This window comes from Epinephelus lanceolatus, chromosome 11 (genome assembly GCF_041903045.1).
Source record: "Epinephelus lanceolatus isolate andai-2023 chromosome 11, ASM4190304v1, whole genome shotgun sequence".
Classification (NCBI taxonomy): Eukaryota; Metazoa; Chordata; class Actinopteri; order Perciformes; family Serranidae; genus Epinephelus; species Epinephelus lanceolatus.
The window spans coordinates 7,047,102-7,064,322 of NC_135744.1; the positions used below are offsets into that span (position 1 = coordinate 7,047,102).

The window sequence follows — 17,221 nt, forward strand, 5'->3', positions numbered from 1 at the left end:
CCACTAAACAGACACACACACACACACACACACATTAATTTGTTGTAATTCACTGTTCCTGTTTGATGTTGTGTTAATGGAATTCTACAAGTCATTTAGTACAGCTCTCATTGAAACCAACAGTCAGTAGATAGTTGTGTTTGTAGGTCCGCAAACACAAACTGCTATTCGTTTTGCAAGAGAGGCTTGATGTTTAAAAAATTCCCCTCCACATTACAAAACCAGTAGACTAACACCAATTCTTGCTTTTTTTGTTGTCAGTATTTTCCACTGCAGGGGGAGGGGGGGGGACCTGAGTGTGGTCTGGCAGTTGGTGTGAGTTGTTTGCCAACACAAGAAATGTGAAAAAGATAAATGACTGGCTTTAATTCTTGCTGACGTGTTGTGACAGGTTTCTGATTGTTGCATAAAATCGTCACGCTCACAACAAAATAAGGTAACGCAGGTCTGTCCTCTTTTCGCTACCTCTCAAGATGCCAGTGATACTCTGTCTGTGCTGAACCTCTACCATAATATATCACAGAGATATGATTTTCTAGTTTTCTCACATATCCTGTCTTTTCTGACAATGTAAGCTATCTATCAAATTCAGTGTTTCCCACAGAATCGCCTTTGTCCCTTTGTATTATTTTGTGTCCCATGTTCTAAATTCAGAGGTTTTTGTGGGTCTGTGAAGACAATGCAGGCAGAGTTCTCCATGAATTCTTTTTGTCCTCTGCAGCAGTTTGTGACTCATAGGGAGGACAAACAATCTGTCAGTCTTTTCAGAGCTGATCAGATCAGATTGATGGATAAGAGGAGCAGCTACTGTGAGTGAATGCAAACTTTTAGACTAAGCAGAATGGAACAGTTAAGTTTCACTGTCTAACATTCTATTACGCAGTCTCTGGCCCGGGTGCACTCACTTATAACACCATGGTGTTGTATTTTGTATGTTTTCATTGTGGCGGGCTACAAATAAATGTATGTTTGGGAAACCCTGAACTGATAAGAGAAGTTTTACTCAGACCTCTGATCAATCTCAGTTATTGCAATTGGCTTGCATATTGTAAAGTAAGCCTGCAATTCTTTTCTTTTCAATAAGAGCTGGAAATGTGATGTTCAGATGTGCATTCCACAGTCATAAACCACATACTGTACATTTTGGTTTAAAGGTATCTATCATTTTAGATTTCCAAATGTTATGTGATGTTAAACTCATATTAAAACACAACATATTTGTCCTCCTGTTTGCGAAAAGACAATACTATGGAAAGGTGTTTGTGTTTGTTGGATGTTGAGACTAGGGAACAGAAACCCTATGAATTATGGTGCTGTACGAACTGCTAAAGTCTTTGGGTTATTGTTGTCTAAATACATGCAAAAAGTGTTCTATTAACATGATCTTACTGAGTGGTCTCTAACCCTCCAGTGCTGGTTTGCAACATGAACAGGAACATTTTTTCAAATAACTGTGCCGTGTAGAAATGGCATGATGTTCAAACAAGTAGCAACAGCATTAATAAATTTGCATTATTTAAGTCAGACATCGACTCCACACAAGTGGAGTAAACTCTTCCTCCATTTTTAACTACATAATTATAACATAATTATTCTTGACACCATTTCTGTGTACAATTGTACTGGTAAAGGAAAAAAAAGACAAGACATAAAACTAAGATATTTGTCCTAAATAATTACAACTTCATATTTTCCCTTCTCGAAAATAGTCAAAATTTAAATTGAAAAAAAAAAAGAAAAAAGAAAAAGAAAGAAAGATTAGCATAACACAACAGCAAGTATATCACTACAGTGCTGAGAACAAAAATACTTGAAGGTCAAAAACAATTGTGTTTCAACAACCAGACTGAATGATAATTATTATAGATTAAAATGTGATAATACCAGGCTTTCTGCCTTAGGGTAACCTAAATTCCTTCTGCTTCAGTGTCTCAGTTTGACTTTGAGGTATTTAACATTCACCTCCCATACTTGCTGTAAATTTGCCTTTTCCTGGAGTTGAGATGAATATGCAATGCAGTTAAAAAAAAAAAAAATCCATTTGAATAACCACACCACAATTAAAAAATCTTATTTTTTCCTCCGAGACATATATGTAAAAAGAGATAATCCAGAATAATATAATTTAGAGAGAAAATTTCCAACATAATACAACTAAAATGTGAAACATTTGTTACATCCTTGAAAATCTAAAAAAAAACAGAAACAGAAACAAACTTTTGTTATGTACTTATTTAGTGGGTCAACATCATTACGTAGCAGGATACTTCATGCACTCACTGTGCATCAGTTTATGGTTCCAGTTGAAAAAAGAAAAACACACACCACCACTCTCTCTCTCTCTCTCTCTCTCTCTCTCTCTCTCTCTCGCACACACCCACACACACACCCACACACACACACACACACACACACACACAATACTTGTGTTCACATCCATTCCTCTTCAAAATCTGAGCAGGAACGGCAGGATCACCATGAAGAGCAGACAGGTGTGTGAGTGCACTCCCATTGCGCCGCCGCTGCCATCTTGAACTGCTCTCGGTCCTGATGGGGAAAGGGAAGGAAAAAAAAAACAAACAAAACACTTTCAGTTTTTACCTTTTAAGGTGAGTTATTAGATGCCTATCCGCCGATTACAGTTCAGTGGCTTAATATGCTTATAACGTAACCCTCAACTTAATTACTGTAACTTAAAGTGCAAACCTGTAGCTATTGTGTGTGTGTGTGTGTGTGTGTGTGTGTAAAAAGACAGTGTGACTACTTCATTCTATATTTTGTACATGCTGTACATGCAAACCAGTGCAGGCCTTTGGTATGTGCAGACAGTGATTATCGTTCATTTTTTAGAATTACTGGGGATAAGGAGGTATGGATGACAAGCTTTTCTTAGTCACATGGCATTGACATGGAGTTCATATAACAATATAATAACAGCTTGCTTCTTCTTCTTCTGCTCTGCTGGTGTGATGCCAAAGTGTCCGCTATCACAGAATTTATTACACTTTATTAACTCTGACCCTTGAAAGCTGTTACTTTTTGTCTGTGTGTTTTTTTTTTTTAAATAAATATAAATAGGAAGCACTTTAATTAACATATCTACCAAGTTGCAAAATGCTCACACTGAATATATCTGCAAACAATGTTGTTTACAGCTAACTGCTGGAATTTGATAATGTAAATGAATATCAAAAATGGTGAATATGGTTACTGACAATATATTTTGTTTGTTCTCCTATGACATCTGTATATGCTCATTGCAACTACATAATTTTTTTATGGTTTAAACACTCACTGCAGGCTCAACTGCTAAGGTTAGTGGAACATGACAGAGACTTGAACCACAAGACAGGCTGTGCTAACTGTATTAACATCTAACCAAAACCATGATCTTAAGGCAAATAAGCAAGTTGCCTAAATTTAACTGCATGTGGGACTCAAGATGCCAACCACAGTCTCTGGTGTCAAAGTCCTGAACTTTACAGGCCCACCATCCAGCCCTGACCTTGACCAAAATGTGAGAAACATATAATAGAAACAAATAATTCAGGGAGCTATTATGTTTTCATGTTGGATAATAATAAGACAGTTTTAAGTTAAACTAATGTCAATGCCAAATAGACACTAATTCCGTGGTTTGAAGTACCTCAAGCTTCTATCCAAGGTCCTCCTTTGTTTTCACTGTGTCCCTTGAATATATTGTTAACATCATACTTAGCTTATAAGTCAATATCCAGAATATGCAGCTAAATCTCTTTGTATCTGACAGCTAAAATAGTTTATTTTAGATACAGCAATTGTGAGTGAATCAATCTTCACTTTGTTCTTGCCAAAGTAATGGCATTTCTGAAACAGTCTGTCCATAATTGACAAGCATCATGTTGTGAATACCTGTTTTCTCAAACAGACGTGACTTAATGTGAATGTGTGATTATTTAGATAATAATGGTGGATGGAGGCAGGAAACTAGAGGTGGGAATCAGTCTTTGTTGGGAACTATAAATGAACAGCACATAGAATGGTAATGATACATACATTAAAAGCTTCCATTTATGAGGCAGGAGGTGAACGGGTGCAGCAGAGAGCACCTGTTTTTAAGCGTGATGATCAAAATGACATGGTCTGCAGCATCAAATGCAGCACTGAGGATTAACACTGAACTTTGCTCTGCATCTTTTGCTTAAAGGTCGTTCTATCTTTAACAGTGGCATTCTCTGTACTGAGAACCTCTTTTTTTAAGGGGCTGGGGGTATAGGTGACAGAGGAATCATGTATAATATAACAAATATGAGTAAATGGAAGTTCCTATCTATTTTAACATATAACACAGGTCTTTGTCACATGTTATATATTATGATGTCCCTTTTTTTTTTTTTTTTTTACTTCAGGTAGCTTTCTCTTTTTTTCACCATACATGTGTTTTCATTCCTGTTTGTTAAAATGATGCTTTGACATCCAGGTTTGCTTTGGTCAGTTGTTGGGGTGAAAATATTAATTATAGTATATAGTGGGAAAATAAGTGGAGCATACAGAGTGTGAAAGCATACTTGTAAGTACTTAGCATGTCAAGTTCTTGAGTTTAATTTCTCTACAACCCCAATTCCAAAAAAGTTGCGATACTGAATAAAACATAAATAAAAACAGGATGCAATGATTTGCAAATCTTTTTGACGTATATTCAATTGAATGCAGTACAAAGATAGGATATTTCATGATGATTTCAACTGATAAACTTTATTGTTCTTTTGTAAAACATACACTTATTCTAAATATGATGGCTGCAACCAGGTCAAAAACGTTGGTACGGGGGCAACAGAAGACAAGGAGAGTTATGGAATGCTAAAAAAACACTTGTTTGTAACATTCCATAGGTAAACAAGTTATTTGGTAATAAATATTACTATATATCAGAGGTAGAGCGGGTCATCCACCAATCAAAAGATAAGCGGTTCGATCCCCAGGCTGCATGTTGAACCCCAAATTGCTCCCGATGGCTGTTCCATCTGTGTGTGAGTGTGTTAAAAACTGAGTAGCAGGTGGCACCTTGTATGGTAGCCTCGGCCACCAGTGTATGAATGTGTGTGTGAATGGGTGAACGTGACTCGTAGTGTAAAAAGTGCTTTGAGTGGTCACTAGATGACTAGAAAGGCGCTATACAAATGCAGGTCCATTATGCATGTGTTCCAACAGCATGGCCTCGTAGGAAAAGAGTGCAGGTACTAGACTGGCCTGCCTTCAGTCCAGATCTGTCTCCCATTGACCATGTGTGGCACAATATGAAACTCAAAAAAACAGCGATAGAGACCCCAGAGTGTTAGGCATCTGAAGTCATATATCATGCAAGAATGGGAAAAAAAAAGTTTACTTCCAAAATTTCAACAATTAGTGTTTTCAGTTCCCAAACACTTACTGAATGTTATTAAAAGAAAAGGTGATATCACACAGCCGTAAATGTGCCCCTGTCCCAACTTCTTTAGAATGTGGTGCAGGCATCAAATTCAGTATGTATGTTATGTTAAAAAAAGTAAAATAAGATAAAAAAGTAAAGTTGCATTCTGTTTTATTTATGTTTTACACAGCATCCAAACTTTTTTTTTTTTTTAAATTGGGGTTGTAATGAAACTGTTTTTTATGATTCTTATTTATCGAGCTACAACCTTGGTAAATCAGAAAACAAAGTGGATACACGTTATTTCATTTACCTTAGATTTAATGACGATGCAAGCCAGAGTCTCAGTAAGTTAGTAAAATTTCATCTTTATTCTTTACTATTATACTAATACACCTGAAGTATGCTGGTATGACAGTAATTGCACAACCAAAATACAATAGAATTTTATGATGCAAAAACTAAAACACATCATAATTTCATCATGCTCTTTTCAGGGATGAGGCAAGTTCCATCTAAATGAATGCATTGTCTGAGGATTGAGGACAAATTTGAACTTTTTACTTTGAAGCTTGTAACACAATGACTACTCATTTCCCTTGGATTTCCATGAGTTCACCACAGTTTCCTTTGGGGCATCTATCCAATTACCCTGCCACAGTGGATTATCCCTAATCCTGCATATGGCTAATTAGAATAATGACGTTCACTCGTAGTCAAAATCAAAGCCATTAATACAATTATGTTGTGTTAATGGAGTGGGTTTGCTTACAAGATGCTGCAACCACCAGTCACAAGGACACATTAAATGACAAGATGGGTGATGTGTTTATCTCTGCACTATCACCACCGCTCCAAATGCTTGTTCTAAAAACACACAGGGCTCATCTACATCACATCTACATCACTATTTACAGATACTAGAAACATTTTAGCTTGCAGCAAGACTCTGTTGCTTTCTGTGTTTGCTTTCACGATTTTCTGTGTAGGAGTTGAAATACAAAAGCTAGATGTACAAGCACAAGCGCAAACGATGATAATGAAAGGTGACGAATACTTACATTGGGAAAAAAAGAGCATGCATAAATCAAAATGAAGCCATGTCACACAGTGTGGCGGTTGGGTTTGCAAAGGAGAAAGATGAAACACGGTTAGCGAAACAGGCTGCAGTGACCATTTTCACAAAGATTCACATGACATCTGTATGGCTGTTTGCTTTGCCATTCCTTTGATTCAAAGATGATGTCTGCCATACAGCTTTAACGTGTCAATTTATAAAGAGAACAAAGAGTTATCAAGAACAGCACAATTTTGACAGGATCAAAGAGCCCAGAAATGATTTGTCTCTTCTTGTCAAACACTGTGAATAACTCCACTGACAGTGCAGCCTAACTTCCAGTTTGTGAAAATGGCTGTTTGTCATGTGCCAGCATGCAGTTAGTACTTTCAATTCACGACAGTTGAAGTGCATGCTGGTGCAGAATACTAACCTTGCAATAGCGTTGAGCTAGTGGGTTCAATTACCACTACACAAGGGGAACAAATGGAACAGAGCAACATATTGGAAACAGAACAGCAACAAATCATTGACAACACTTGTGAAAAGCATGAAAAGTAAAGGCTGCTAAATAGACTTTTACATCATGGCTGCACAGTTACATACTTGAGTATTCAAAGTGATTCAGTTCAGGTGGTGTCAAAATTCAATTTCAGAGCTGAAACACTTGAGTATTTTAATTCTGACAACAACTCTGTGTTGATAAAATAATAATCTGCAAGACTTATTTTTAGTGACATGTTTGTTGACATGTGCTTATTTCTTTGCTTTGAAGCAAGCCCTCAGGAACAACATTGGACTATGAGGTAGTGTAGTGGACACAGTACGAATTGCAGGTCAGGGGAAACCCACTGCTGAATGGGTTGATCAGTCTGTTAAGATGATGGCTTTTTGTCATTCCAAGAGGGATGTCTTTTACATCAGTGTTCCTCACAGCCTTATTTATTACAGAAAGCAACACACTATTTGCAGGATATTGAACACCTGGAATGTAAGAGAGAGCAGAGAGTGATTTCCATTTCCTTACTCATCATCGAGGGTTTTAAAACTTATTTTGCCTTTGAAGCCTTAAAGGTATACTATGCAAGATTTTCCTAAAAATTAGAATCGCCGCTTTGCAATCATATACCTCTGCAAACCAGTCAACTTCTTGTTACAGTTTGCATCCTTGTCTGTCCAGATTCATATGTAGCCATGACAGTTGACAATGCTTTAAATATGGATGTTGCTGCAACAAAGCTAAATACTCTAAAAGTGGCTACTTCATACACATCTTCAAACCAGCAGCACAGGAGATCTATACCGTCACCACAGTTTCAAGATGGGCACCGAAGATTAGTGTCACCAATTCAGAATTTGTTTCTCCTTCTGCTCCTGAGTTATGGCACTGAATAATGGCCAGAAAAGCATTTTTGCAGAAAATTATGATGTAACAGTGAAGTAGACCTTTTGACATAAAAATTCATCATTTCACCATTTTATCCTACTAAAAATTGGGGTGAAATTTTGTCAGAATTTGTTCGTGAATTCTTGAGTTGTGGCCAAAAACACGTTTCCTTCTTGAGATACTTTGTTCACAGGAATGAGAAGGATGCAAGGTCACAGTGACTTTGACCTTTGACTGCCAGTATCTAATCAGTTCATTCTTGAGAAGTAGACATTTGAGCCAAATTTGAAGAAATTACCTCAAGTTGCACTTGAGATATTGCGTAAGCGAGAATAACATGGAAGCAAAGTCACAGCCAGACAGCATCAAAGTTCCAAGATTCCTGAATGGAACCAGTTCAAGAACCAGAGCTAATTTGGTGGAAAAGGGAAATCAGTCTCAGGGACCAAGTTTGTTATGTTGTGTTTAAAGACAGTAACAGACAAATCATGCATAGTAAGCCTTTAATTAATGCGTGTCATGAATGTTCCTCGCAAGGCAAATGCCTAATAATTTTTCTGATGAATCTCATGATTTAATAATGATTATAATTTTGCTACTTTCTGATAAAGTCTGACAGTGCCCAACCACGGAATGAAAACAATTTTCTAAGTAAGTGATACATTTATTACAGTCAGACTCTTCATTAGGTGAATACTGCACAAATTACTTGGTACAGCACTCGGTTAACTATTGCCATGTTGTTGTCATGCATTACAGGTGCTACTTTAAGACTGATGTTGTCACTTTTATGCAAAAGTGACTTGGTTGCTAATTCAAACATGAGACCCCATCTTTAATGACAGTTATAAACTGACTGTGCTAAATAATTCTTATCACTGACTTCACTTAGTAGAGGAAATCCTCACTTGTAAGTGACCTTGTCAGCACAGCTGGGATACATGGTTACTTCCTTATTCAAAAGCCTATTAATGTCTTTTCCCCATACAAAAGCACTACAAAAAAAAAATCATTTTTTTCTGAGCATCAAAAATCACTCTTTTCTATTAGCAGAATTTGAGCCATTAAGTCCAATAAAAATGAAAAAGTGTCACTTCAGTATCAATAAGTTATTTTTAGGCCTCTCACCAATTTTAGAAGTGAGGAGGACATTGTCAGACAGCTGGACCAAGAACTGTAGTGCTCATGCTCTACAAGCCCCCAAAACACAAAGCCCTGACAACTTTTAGGTGTGTCAGAGTTATGAGGGTGCTGCAGGAATGAGTCCTAAAACCCAAAAATGAGTTAGCATTTCAGCACTCCCAGTTCCCTCATAGTGAAGTCAATGGGTTTTTTAAATGGGTTTTCAGTTAGATGCCTGAAATAAGGTCTGTGATTAACACAACCTAAGGAGACTTTCAAGTTTTGTTCTAAAAAATGAACTACATCACCACACTCATACATTCTTTAGTGTTTTAAAAAAGGTGGTTGCTAACGAGTTGCTAAATGAAACCACAGAATATCATCACGCTGAACACAGCTATACAGCCCCGATATGGTGGCGATGTTTAAATCATGTGACCATGGTGTAGTGCGTTTATAGCCAAACATTAGCTTTGTACTTATGGTGATTGCATTTAGGCTTAAAAAAACAATCATAAAGGTGATGTTCATCTGTGAAGATAATCTTGCTGAATAAAACATGTGAATATGATAAAGTTTTGTTTGTCACAGAGCTTATTTTTTTCAGTCATCCAAAATCCAATTGAAAAATTCCATTGGCATTTGTCAATGTTAACATCCAGGTTGGCCTACAAATAAATGTAATCCCTTGGTGCAGCACTCCATACGGCCCCATCTAGGAACACAGTATCCAGTAATCTGAATTCATTAATGGTTTGAACCCAGTGAACTGTAGGCACAGATCTATGTAGGTGTAATAATAAAATCACAAAAATGCAGACTTTGTTTTTATCTTTTCCCTACACAGTATGTGGTTGCCTTCATGTGAATGCATCATTTTCTGCACTATACATGATTTTGAGTCATAAATATGTCAAAAAATAGTAAATGTAAAAGCTTTTAGGAAATGGATAAAGGCTGAATCACTGATGATAAGAGGCTGAGTGGGGAGTTACATTCATGCAGAAAAAAGTTGCAGATTATTACGCTTAATTTTTTTTACTTTTATTGAAACATACACCTAGCAGATACACTACAACATTTCACTTACATCTCCCTCTCTGTGGCACTACACATGTACTGGAATCATGTACTCACCATACAGAAGGAAGCTTGTGTTTGAGCTCCCAAGTTTGTTGATGGCGACACAAGTGTAGTTGCCGTAATCTCCATCAGACACATTAAAAAACGTCAGCTTCGACAGTGATCCAGTATTCACAATTTCCATGCCATCAAAGCCATTGAAGATCCTAGATGATGGGAGAAAGAAAATGTCCGTGGACAAACAATGAATGCAGCTAACCATGTTAATTGTGTTTTCTCTTCAAAGTCATTTGCCATATTACCTATGGGCCTGAGAGCAGTAATAATAATTTAATCAAGAATTCGGACCAGTTTTCAGTAATCTTAATGCTCATATGACTGACAGCTGATCAATAACCACCAATAGCAGTGAAAATTAATATCAGTAGGCATGCGCACACACACACGCTTCTTCTATTTGCCTGTGTAAAATGCAAATGTAAAACAAATTACCTTCTGTCATCTTTATACCACTCAAAATCTGCCTCAGGCACTGCATCCGCCTCACACTCCAGCACTCCTCTTTGGCCCAGAGTCACTCCGACATCTCTGCCCTCTGACACAGTTGGAGCATCTATATGCAGGCAGCAACACATAAGAGCACTGTGATCAGGACTACAAGGCAGCACAAGTCAAGGATATGAGGAGACGGGTCACAGCATTCTCTCCTCTCAGCCATGATGGTCTGCACCATGACTGCAAGTGAATAGGAATAAGGAGTTCAAGAAATAATATTTCTTACACTGGTAAAAGTGCCAGGATATGATGAGAAGGAATTAACTGCTCATGTTTTAATTTGATACAATCCATTCTGTTTCTCCTGCAGCAAAGAAAACATTATTTAATCGATTTTGCTGTAGATGTTTGAGCAAAATGCAGCCATTGGTGTTCACATGCTACCAAATTCTTACATTTTGGAAGCTGGATTTTGAGCCATAAAAATGTTGACTATGCAGCCCTGGTTTTACTGTTGATCAATCTACTGATTATTTTTGATTAGTTGACTAATGGCTTGGACTATCAAATGCCAGAAAATAGTCACAAAATAATGGGATCTCCTAAAGCCCACTGTGTCGACAAAATGTCTCTTTTTATCCAACCAACAGTTAGAAACGCCTTAGATTTTCACTTTCTATCAAATAAGCCAAAGAACAATAGTTCATTATTATAATTGAGAAGTTGTTATGAGGTAATGTTCATTATTTTTGTTCTAAAATATTAGTTAAAAGATAAAACCATTATCTTAGATTTTATTTTGATCACACATTTAAAATGGGCAGCTATTTCACATAAAAGAGGCTCAAACTAATTATTTCTCCTTGACTCCAGGAAGTGCATTTGATTTAGCAAGATCGGGACTTGATGTAGCAATTGTTCCACTGGGAAAACAAATGGAAAAAACAGATAATGCAAAATTAGATCAAGATTAAGAAAAAAAAAAGAAAAATGAAAGATAAAAAGGTCCTCTCACGGTTCACTGCGGAAGACAATGGTTCGACTCAGGGACAATAAATAAAATGGAGTCAATGAAATGACATAGTTACAATATTTACATTCTATAAACTAAATCTGCAGAGTTCAACATTTAAATTATAAACATTTAAATGTCTCACACTACTAGCTTTGTTTATTAGTAGGGCTACAACCATTAACTCTATTTTGGATTAATAAATATGCTTCACCAATATAACACCCCCCACCCACACCCCACATATACACTGACTATATATGTTACATTAAAACACATCTATTACTATTATCTCTGCACATATTTGCTTTACTGTGAACTTTTACACATCCCCTGCCCAATATTTTTGCACATTCTGCACAAAACTGTACAGCTTTATTCTGAAACAGCTGTATTGTACACATTTGTTATGTTATGTTATGTTATGTTATGTTATGTTATAATACCTTTTGAAAGTATATGTGTCTTTCTTTTTTTTTGTTACTTTTAGTCGGACTGTTATCTCTGCACATATTTGCTCTACTGTAAACCTTTGCACATCCCATGCCTAAGATCTTTGCGCGCCCTGCACAAAAACTGTACAAGTTTCTTATTCTGAAAGTTATATTTTACAAATTATGTTACAATAGACTTTGAAAGTAATTTTATCATATATTTTTTTTGTAACTTTTCAACTCTATTATCTCTGCACATATTTGCACATCCCCTGCTTAATATCTTTGCACCGCCTGCACAAATATTTACCACTTTATTCTGAAACAGCTATATTGTACATATTTGTTATGTTATAATATGTTTTGAAAATACTTTTGAATTTTTTTTTTGTCATAACTTTTGTACTGTGAGTGTGAATGGTTGTCTGTCTCTATGTGTCAGCCCTGCGATAGTCTGGCGACCTGTCCAGGGTGTACCCTGCCTCTCGCCCGATGTCAGCTGGGATAGGCTCCAGCCCCCCCGCGACCCTCAAGAGGATGAAGCGGTTAGAAGATGAATGAATGAATGAATGAACTTTTGTACTGTGACTGTTATCGCTGCACATATTTACTTTACCGTGAACTATTACACATCCCCTGCCTAATATCTTTGCACATCCTGCACAAATCTGTACAGCTTTCTTATTCTGAAATAGCTATATTTTATTTTATTTTTTTTTTGTGACCAACAGTCTGACTATGCATTGGCATTCAGTTGACCATGGTATAACACACAAGAGATTAGAGACAGGAAGGCAGAAAGGCTTATATTTCAGAAGCTGGACAATATTCAACACTTTTTCATGATAAATAATTGAAATGATTATATGAATATGAAAAGAGCGGATGTCATTTATTTTTTTCTGCCAGGAGACTAACTGGTAAACTAATCTTTATTCAAATAGAAAATGTTAAAATCCTTCAGCCAAAGCTCTGGACTCACAGTTAACGGTGATGTCTACAGTCTGGACATCTGTGTCAATATCGTTGACAGCTGTGCATTCGTACGTCCCTGCTCTCTGTCTGGAGATAGATGGGATTTCCAGGTACTCATCGTCTGATGCCAGGTCCCCTATGAAAGGTCACACACACAAAGTGGAAAAAAGTGGAGACAGAGATTCAGTTAATATGACAAGTCAGCAGCTGTGGCCTCAATTGTTGTTTTCACATTCTGTTTGTCTGTGTGGCCTCTGGAAAGTAATTGTCACACTGGTGCACAGAGAGAAAAGAAGGAAGTGTTGATACTGTCATCTATTTTATTTTATCATATTTAGATTTATTGATAACGTGATGTAGCACAGTGCATTAAGAATTATTCTGGTGTCTGAATAAAAGAGAATATTTTGATATTAACAACACAGAGAAAGAAGTTCAGTTCTAATTGCCAGCAAGGAAATCAAAGATCTAAGTTCAGAAGCAGCAGCAGCAGGAGCGAAGACAGGTCCTGTTAATTCCTGTACCTGCCTGATCTGGTATGACAAGTTAAATTCACAAAGATCCACGTGTGTCAAAACTTACACCAGTAAATATCATGACATGTGCCCAATTCTGTCTCTCATGCTCCTCTCTTGTTCCTTTCAACACCAGTTCTTGAGCTTACTGACATTTTTCTGAGGATGTTACAACACTTGGTGATTAGCGCTTTGTTCAGCTCCCACTCATTATCAATTGTCTGTCAGAACTTTCATATTCTGCTCCTTTTTGTGAGTCTCTTAAGCCTGCAAGCACACCAGGACTACTATAGAGATATGACAATGTGAATGGGTGAAAATGCCAGCCCTGCTACTCCTTCCTGTATCAATTTGACACGCTTGACAGAGACACTTAATACAGCACTCAACGTAAAAAACAAAAGACGTAATTGACTTCAAGCCTCCTCCCTAGATGTTGGTAGGTGACAGTAATAAATTGCACATGGATTCACTCTGCTGGGTTTAGGCACATTACTGAATAGCACCTGGGAAGGTTGTTATGGAGAAAAGTTCTCACTGGCACACTGATCACCTGACGAGAAGTATCAGCAGGACTCATACAGGTGTGCAGGTTCCACTCTGTTCCTTTTCTGCTTGACTTTCTCCCAAAAGAGGATGCTACATTTCGTCAATAGAGACCGCAGTGTCAGTTAAAGCCACACTGTAATTCTCTGAGGAAAGTTAATCAAGACAAGGCTGCCAGCTGACGCACATTCTCAAAGTCCTCACATCAAGTGTCAGTTTTACGCCATGTGGCTTCGCATTAGTAGCATAAGCAGCTGTCCTCCAGAATGACAGACGAAATCAATGCTTCTCCATAGTTAATGGCCTCAAAAATAAATTCATAAAAACAACTGACAGTAACAGCTGTAACAACGCAATAATATTTCTCTCAAAAGTAATGATGTGTCTGATATCAGCTTGTGTTTGCATTGCTTTAAAATAATAATAATAATAATAATAATAATAATAATAAATTTCATTTGTATAGAGCTTTAAAAGATACATCCATGTCCATCACACACATCAATTCAATACCTGACCACAGTCTCCTCTTCTGTTTCTGAGATATGACATTGAGTTATGGCCAGAAAAGTGTTTCATGTAGAGCACTATGATGTCACAGTGAAGTTGACCTTTCACCTTTTGGATATAAAATGTCATCATTTCATCATTTCATTCTATTAGACATTTGTGAGACATTTGTTCATATTTAGTGCATGAATTCTTGAGTTACAGCCAAAAACATGTTTTGTGAGGTCACAGTGACCTTGACCTCTGACTACCAAATTCTAATCAGGTCATTATTGAGATAAAGTGGATGTTTGTGTCAAATTTAAAGCAACTTCCTCAAGGCCTTCTTGAAATATCGCAGTCCCGGGAATGAGCCTGAAACAAGATCCCACTGACCTTGACCTTTGAGTACCAAAATCCTAACACTTACTTGTTAGGTCCAAGTGTATGTTGGTCTGAAAATTTATCTGCAGCAGGCAGCCATCTTGCCTACGGCATGCACCTACAGAGTCATGCGCGCACACTTACTGTGCAGTACACTTCAGTGAAAATACATTCCCGCGCACATGGCACAGTGATTTAGTGTTAGTTAGCTCACATTATTGCTCAAGATTCATCAGTAACAGTCAGCCTGTCTTAAATGCTTTTTTAAGGAATAGGCCAATTTATCTTTGCTAATAATATGTTGTATTTGTGTGTATTTCAAGGAATATTTACATTTTTGAAAAAACAAAACAAAAAAAAAACTTGTATTAAAACTTAAATTGTCAAACAATAATTTGGCAGCCTCCCTGCAGTAACCCTGAGGACCCAGCCAATCCCATCACTTACATTTTTTCCTGAGGCCATTTGACAGTAAATCACAACATCTCTGTCAAACATACGCCCTATCACCAACATATCGTTGTCTTTCAGTACACACAGTGCTCCTCCTCTTCCACCAGCTTCCACCAGCTTCCACAACTTTGATTTGCAAAGCATCAGAGTTTACAGCCCTTCAAAAATAATCATCTTCTTTACACAAACTCACCTGCACCATCACTCAATTAAATTTAAAGTATATAAGCCACTGCTGGCTCTTTCCCCCAAAAAATGATTCTGCATTATAAGGAAAGCAATAAAATAATAAATCATTGTTATCCTGGTGGTCTGTCCTCTCATAGAAGCACTTCTGAGCTTCTTCATGTGCTGTTGCTTTCAGTTTGACCGCCAGTCACCCAACTGTGCAAGTGAAGCCATTGAAAACAACCCGCACCATGTGCCAAAGAATGATGTTCCTCTTTATGTGTACTAGAGAGAGAGAACAAATGTTGTCTCAGCAGAAACAAAGAGTTCACAGGACACTTCAGTACCCACTACACAGCACTACCCAAGCTCTGAAAAAGTCCCTCATTACAGCATTCTTCCATTTTAATGGGTAAGTGTTCACAAAGAACAACATTAACAACAGCATGACAACTGATATTTACTGTTTCTCCCACCTTAACTCTACATGTGAGCTGCCTCTCTAATTTCTCAGTCTTTGTTAAAGAGGACTGCTGGGTTTGTGACCAAGTTATTAGTGAGATAGTAGTGTGCACTGCCATCAAGGTGACATGGCAGGACATCAGGGAGAGCAGACAGGAGAAGATGGTGGGGAGAAGAAAGCAAAAAAGAGCCAAGATGTCTCAGGAGAGGCCTGCAGAAGATAATGTACCCTTCCTGTGTCCCTGAAATGCCATCCTCAAACTCAAGGGCAAAGAAGAAAATGGGGTAGAAAATGGAAAGAGAGAGAGATATTTGTGTGCAGGGCAAGGGGAACAACTTTGGAGGGGGAAGGAAAAGACAGGAGAGCAGATGCTTGAGGGATATAGGCATTTAAGGAGAGGGAACAAGGGGATATGGTGAGGCAGGATTTAAATTGATGAATCCAAGCAGGGGGAGGAAAAGAAATAGAAGCAGAATGGCAGATAGGAGCTGTTAACAGACAGAAAAGCACACATAACCAAAGAGAGAGTGGGAGTGGAGATGGTGTTAGCAGTGTTGTCTTGAGGGAAAGGAAGTCGGAGTGAAATGTGTTGAAAAGAAGCAAGAAAAGCTTTTGTTACTCAAACACTGAGACGTGTTTAAAAGATGTCCGAGAGACAATGAAGGAGAGCAACCAACTGCAGCTGCACTGCAGCTTGAGTCTTAAACTGTGCTTCTATTGCTGCAGCTGTGCAAGGTAAATATACAGATAGTTATTTTTCCACTGATTATAAGCCTTTGGCATATGGAATTTCTTAATGTGCCTTTGATGCGTTATCCCCTTTGAAGGAGACAAACATAAAAGGGGTGAGCAGAAAAAAGAATCATAGAAATATAGTTACTGCGATGCAATAATGCAGCTTTACTTCTACTGAAAAGTTTTGCCAGTGAAGAGAATCTGTTGTGACAGTATGGTTTAGGTTTGACCCATCAATAGCATGCATACTTTTTCAAGCAGACAAAGAGAAATGAAAACCATTTCTGCTACTAATCTCTCAGGCTATGTCCTTTTGTGTCTGACTTAGACTATAGGAGAAACAGCAATCTAAGTGAAGGATACTGTATGTGAATTGAAGCTATAAAGAATGTACAGCATGTCCATGACTGTGAAAGGATGAATCATACTTCTGTTTCTGCCTTTGCATGCTAATTGTGAAAAAAAAACACCCACTGAAGAATACACTCCTTTTGAGTGTTGTACATTTTCATTC

General features: G+C 37.5%; 1 protein-coding gene across 2 annotated transcripts in view; it reads right to left on the minus strand.

Moving 5' to 3' along the window:
- Positions 1–314: 314 nt before the first annotated feature.
- Positions 315–17,221, minus strand: part of ntm (neurotrimin) — a 662,707-nt gene continuing 645,800 nt past the window's right edge. For both annotated transcript variants that reach the window (XM_033648640.2, XM_033648632.2), the window contains 5 exons: positions 12,962–13,090; positions 10,531–10,651; positions 10,093–10,244; positions 6,880–6,915; positions 315–2,547 (listed from right to left, as the gene is read on the minus strand). In XM_033648640.2, coding sequence (XP_033504531.1) covers positions 2,447–2,547; positions 6,880–6,915; positions 10,093–10,244; positions 10,531–10,651; positions 12,962–13,090 — 539 coding nt within the window. In that variant the 3' untranslated portion in view covers positions 315–2,446. The remainder of the gene's footprint in view (positions 2,548–6,879; positions 6,916–10,092; positions 10,245–10,530; positions 10,652–12,961; positions 13,091–17,221) is intronic.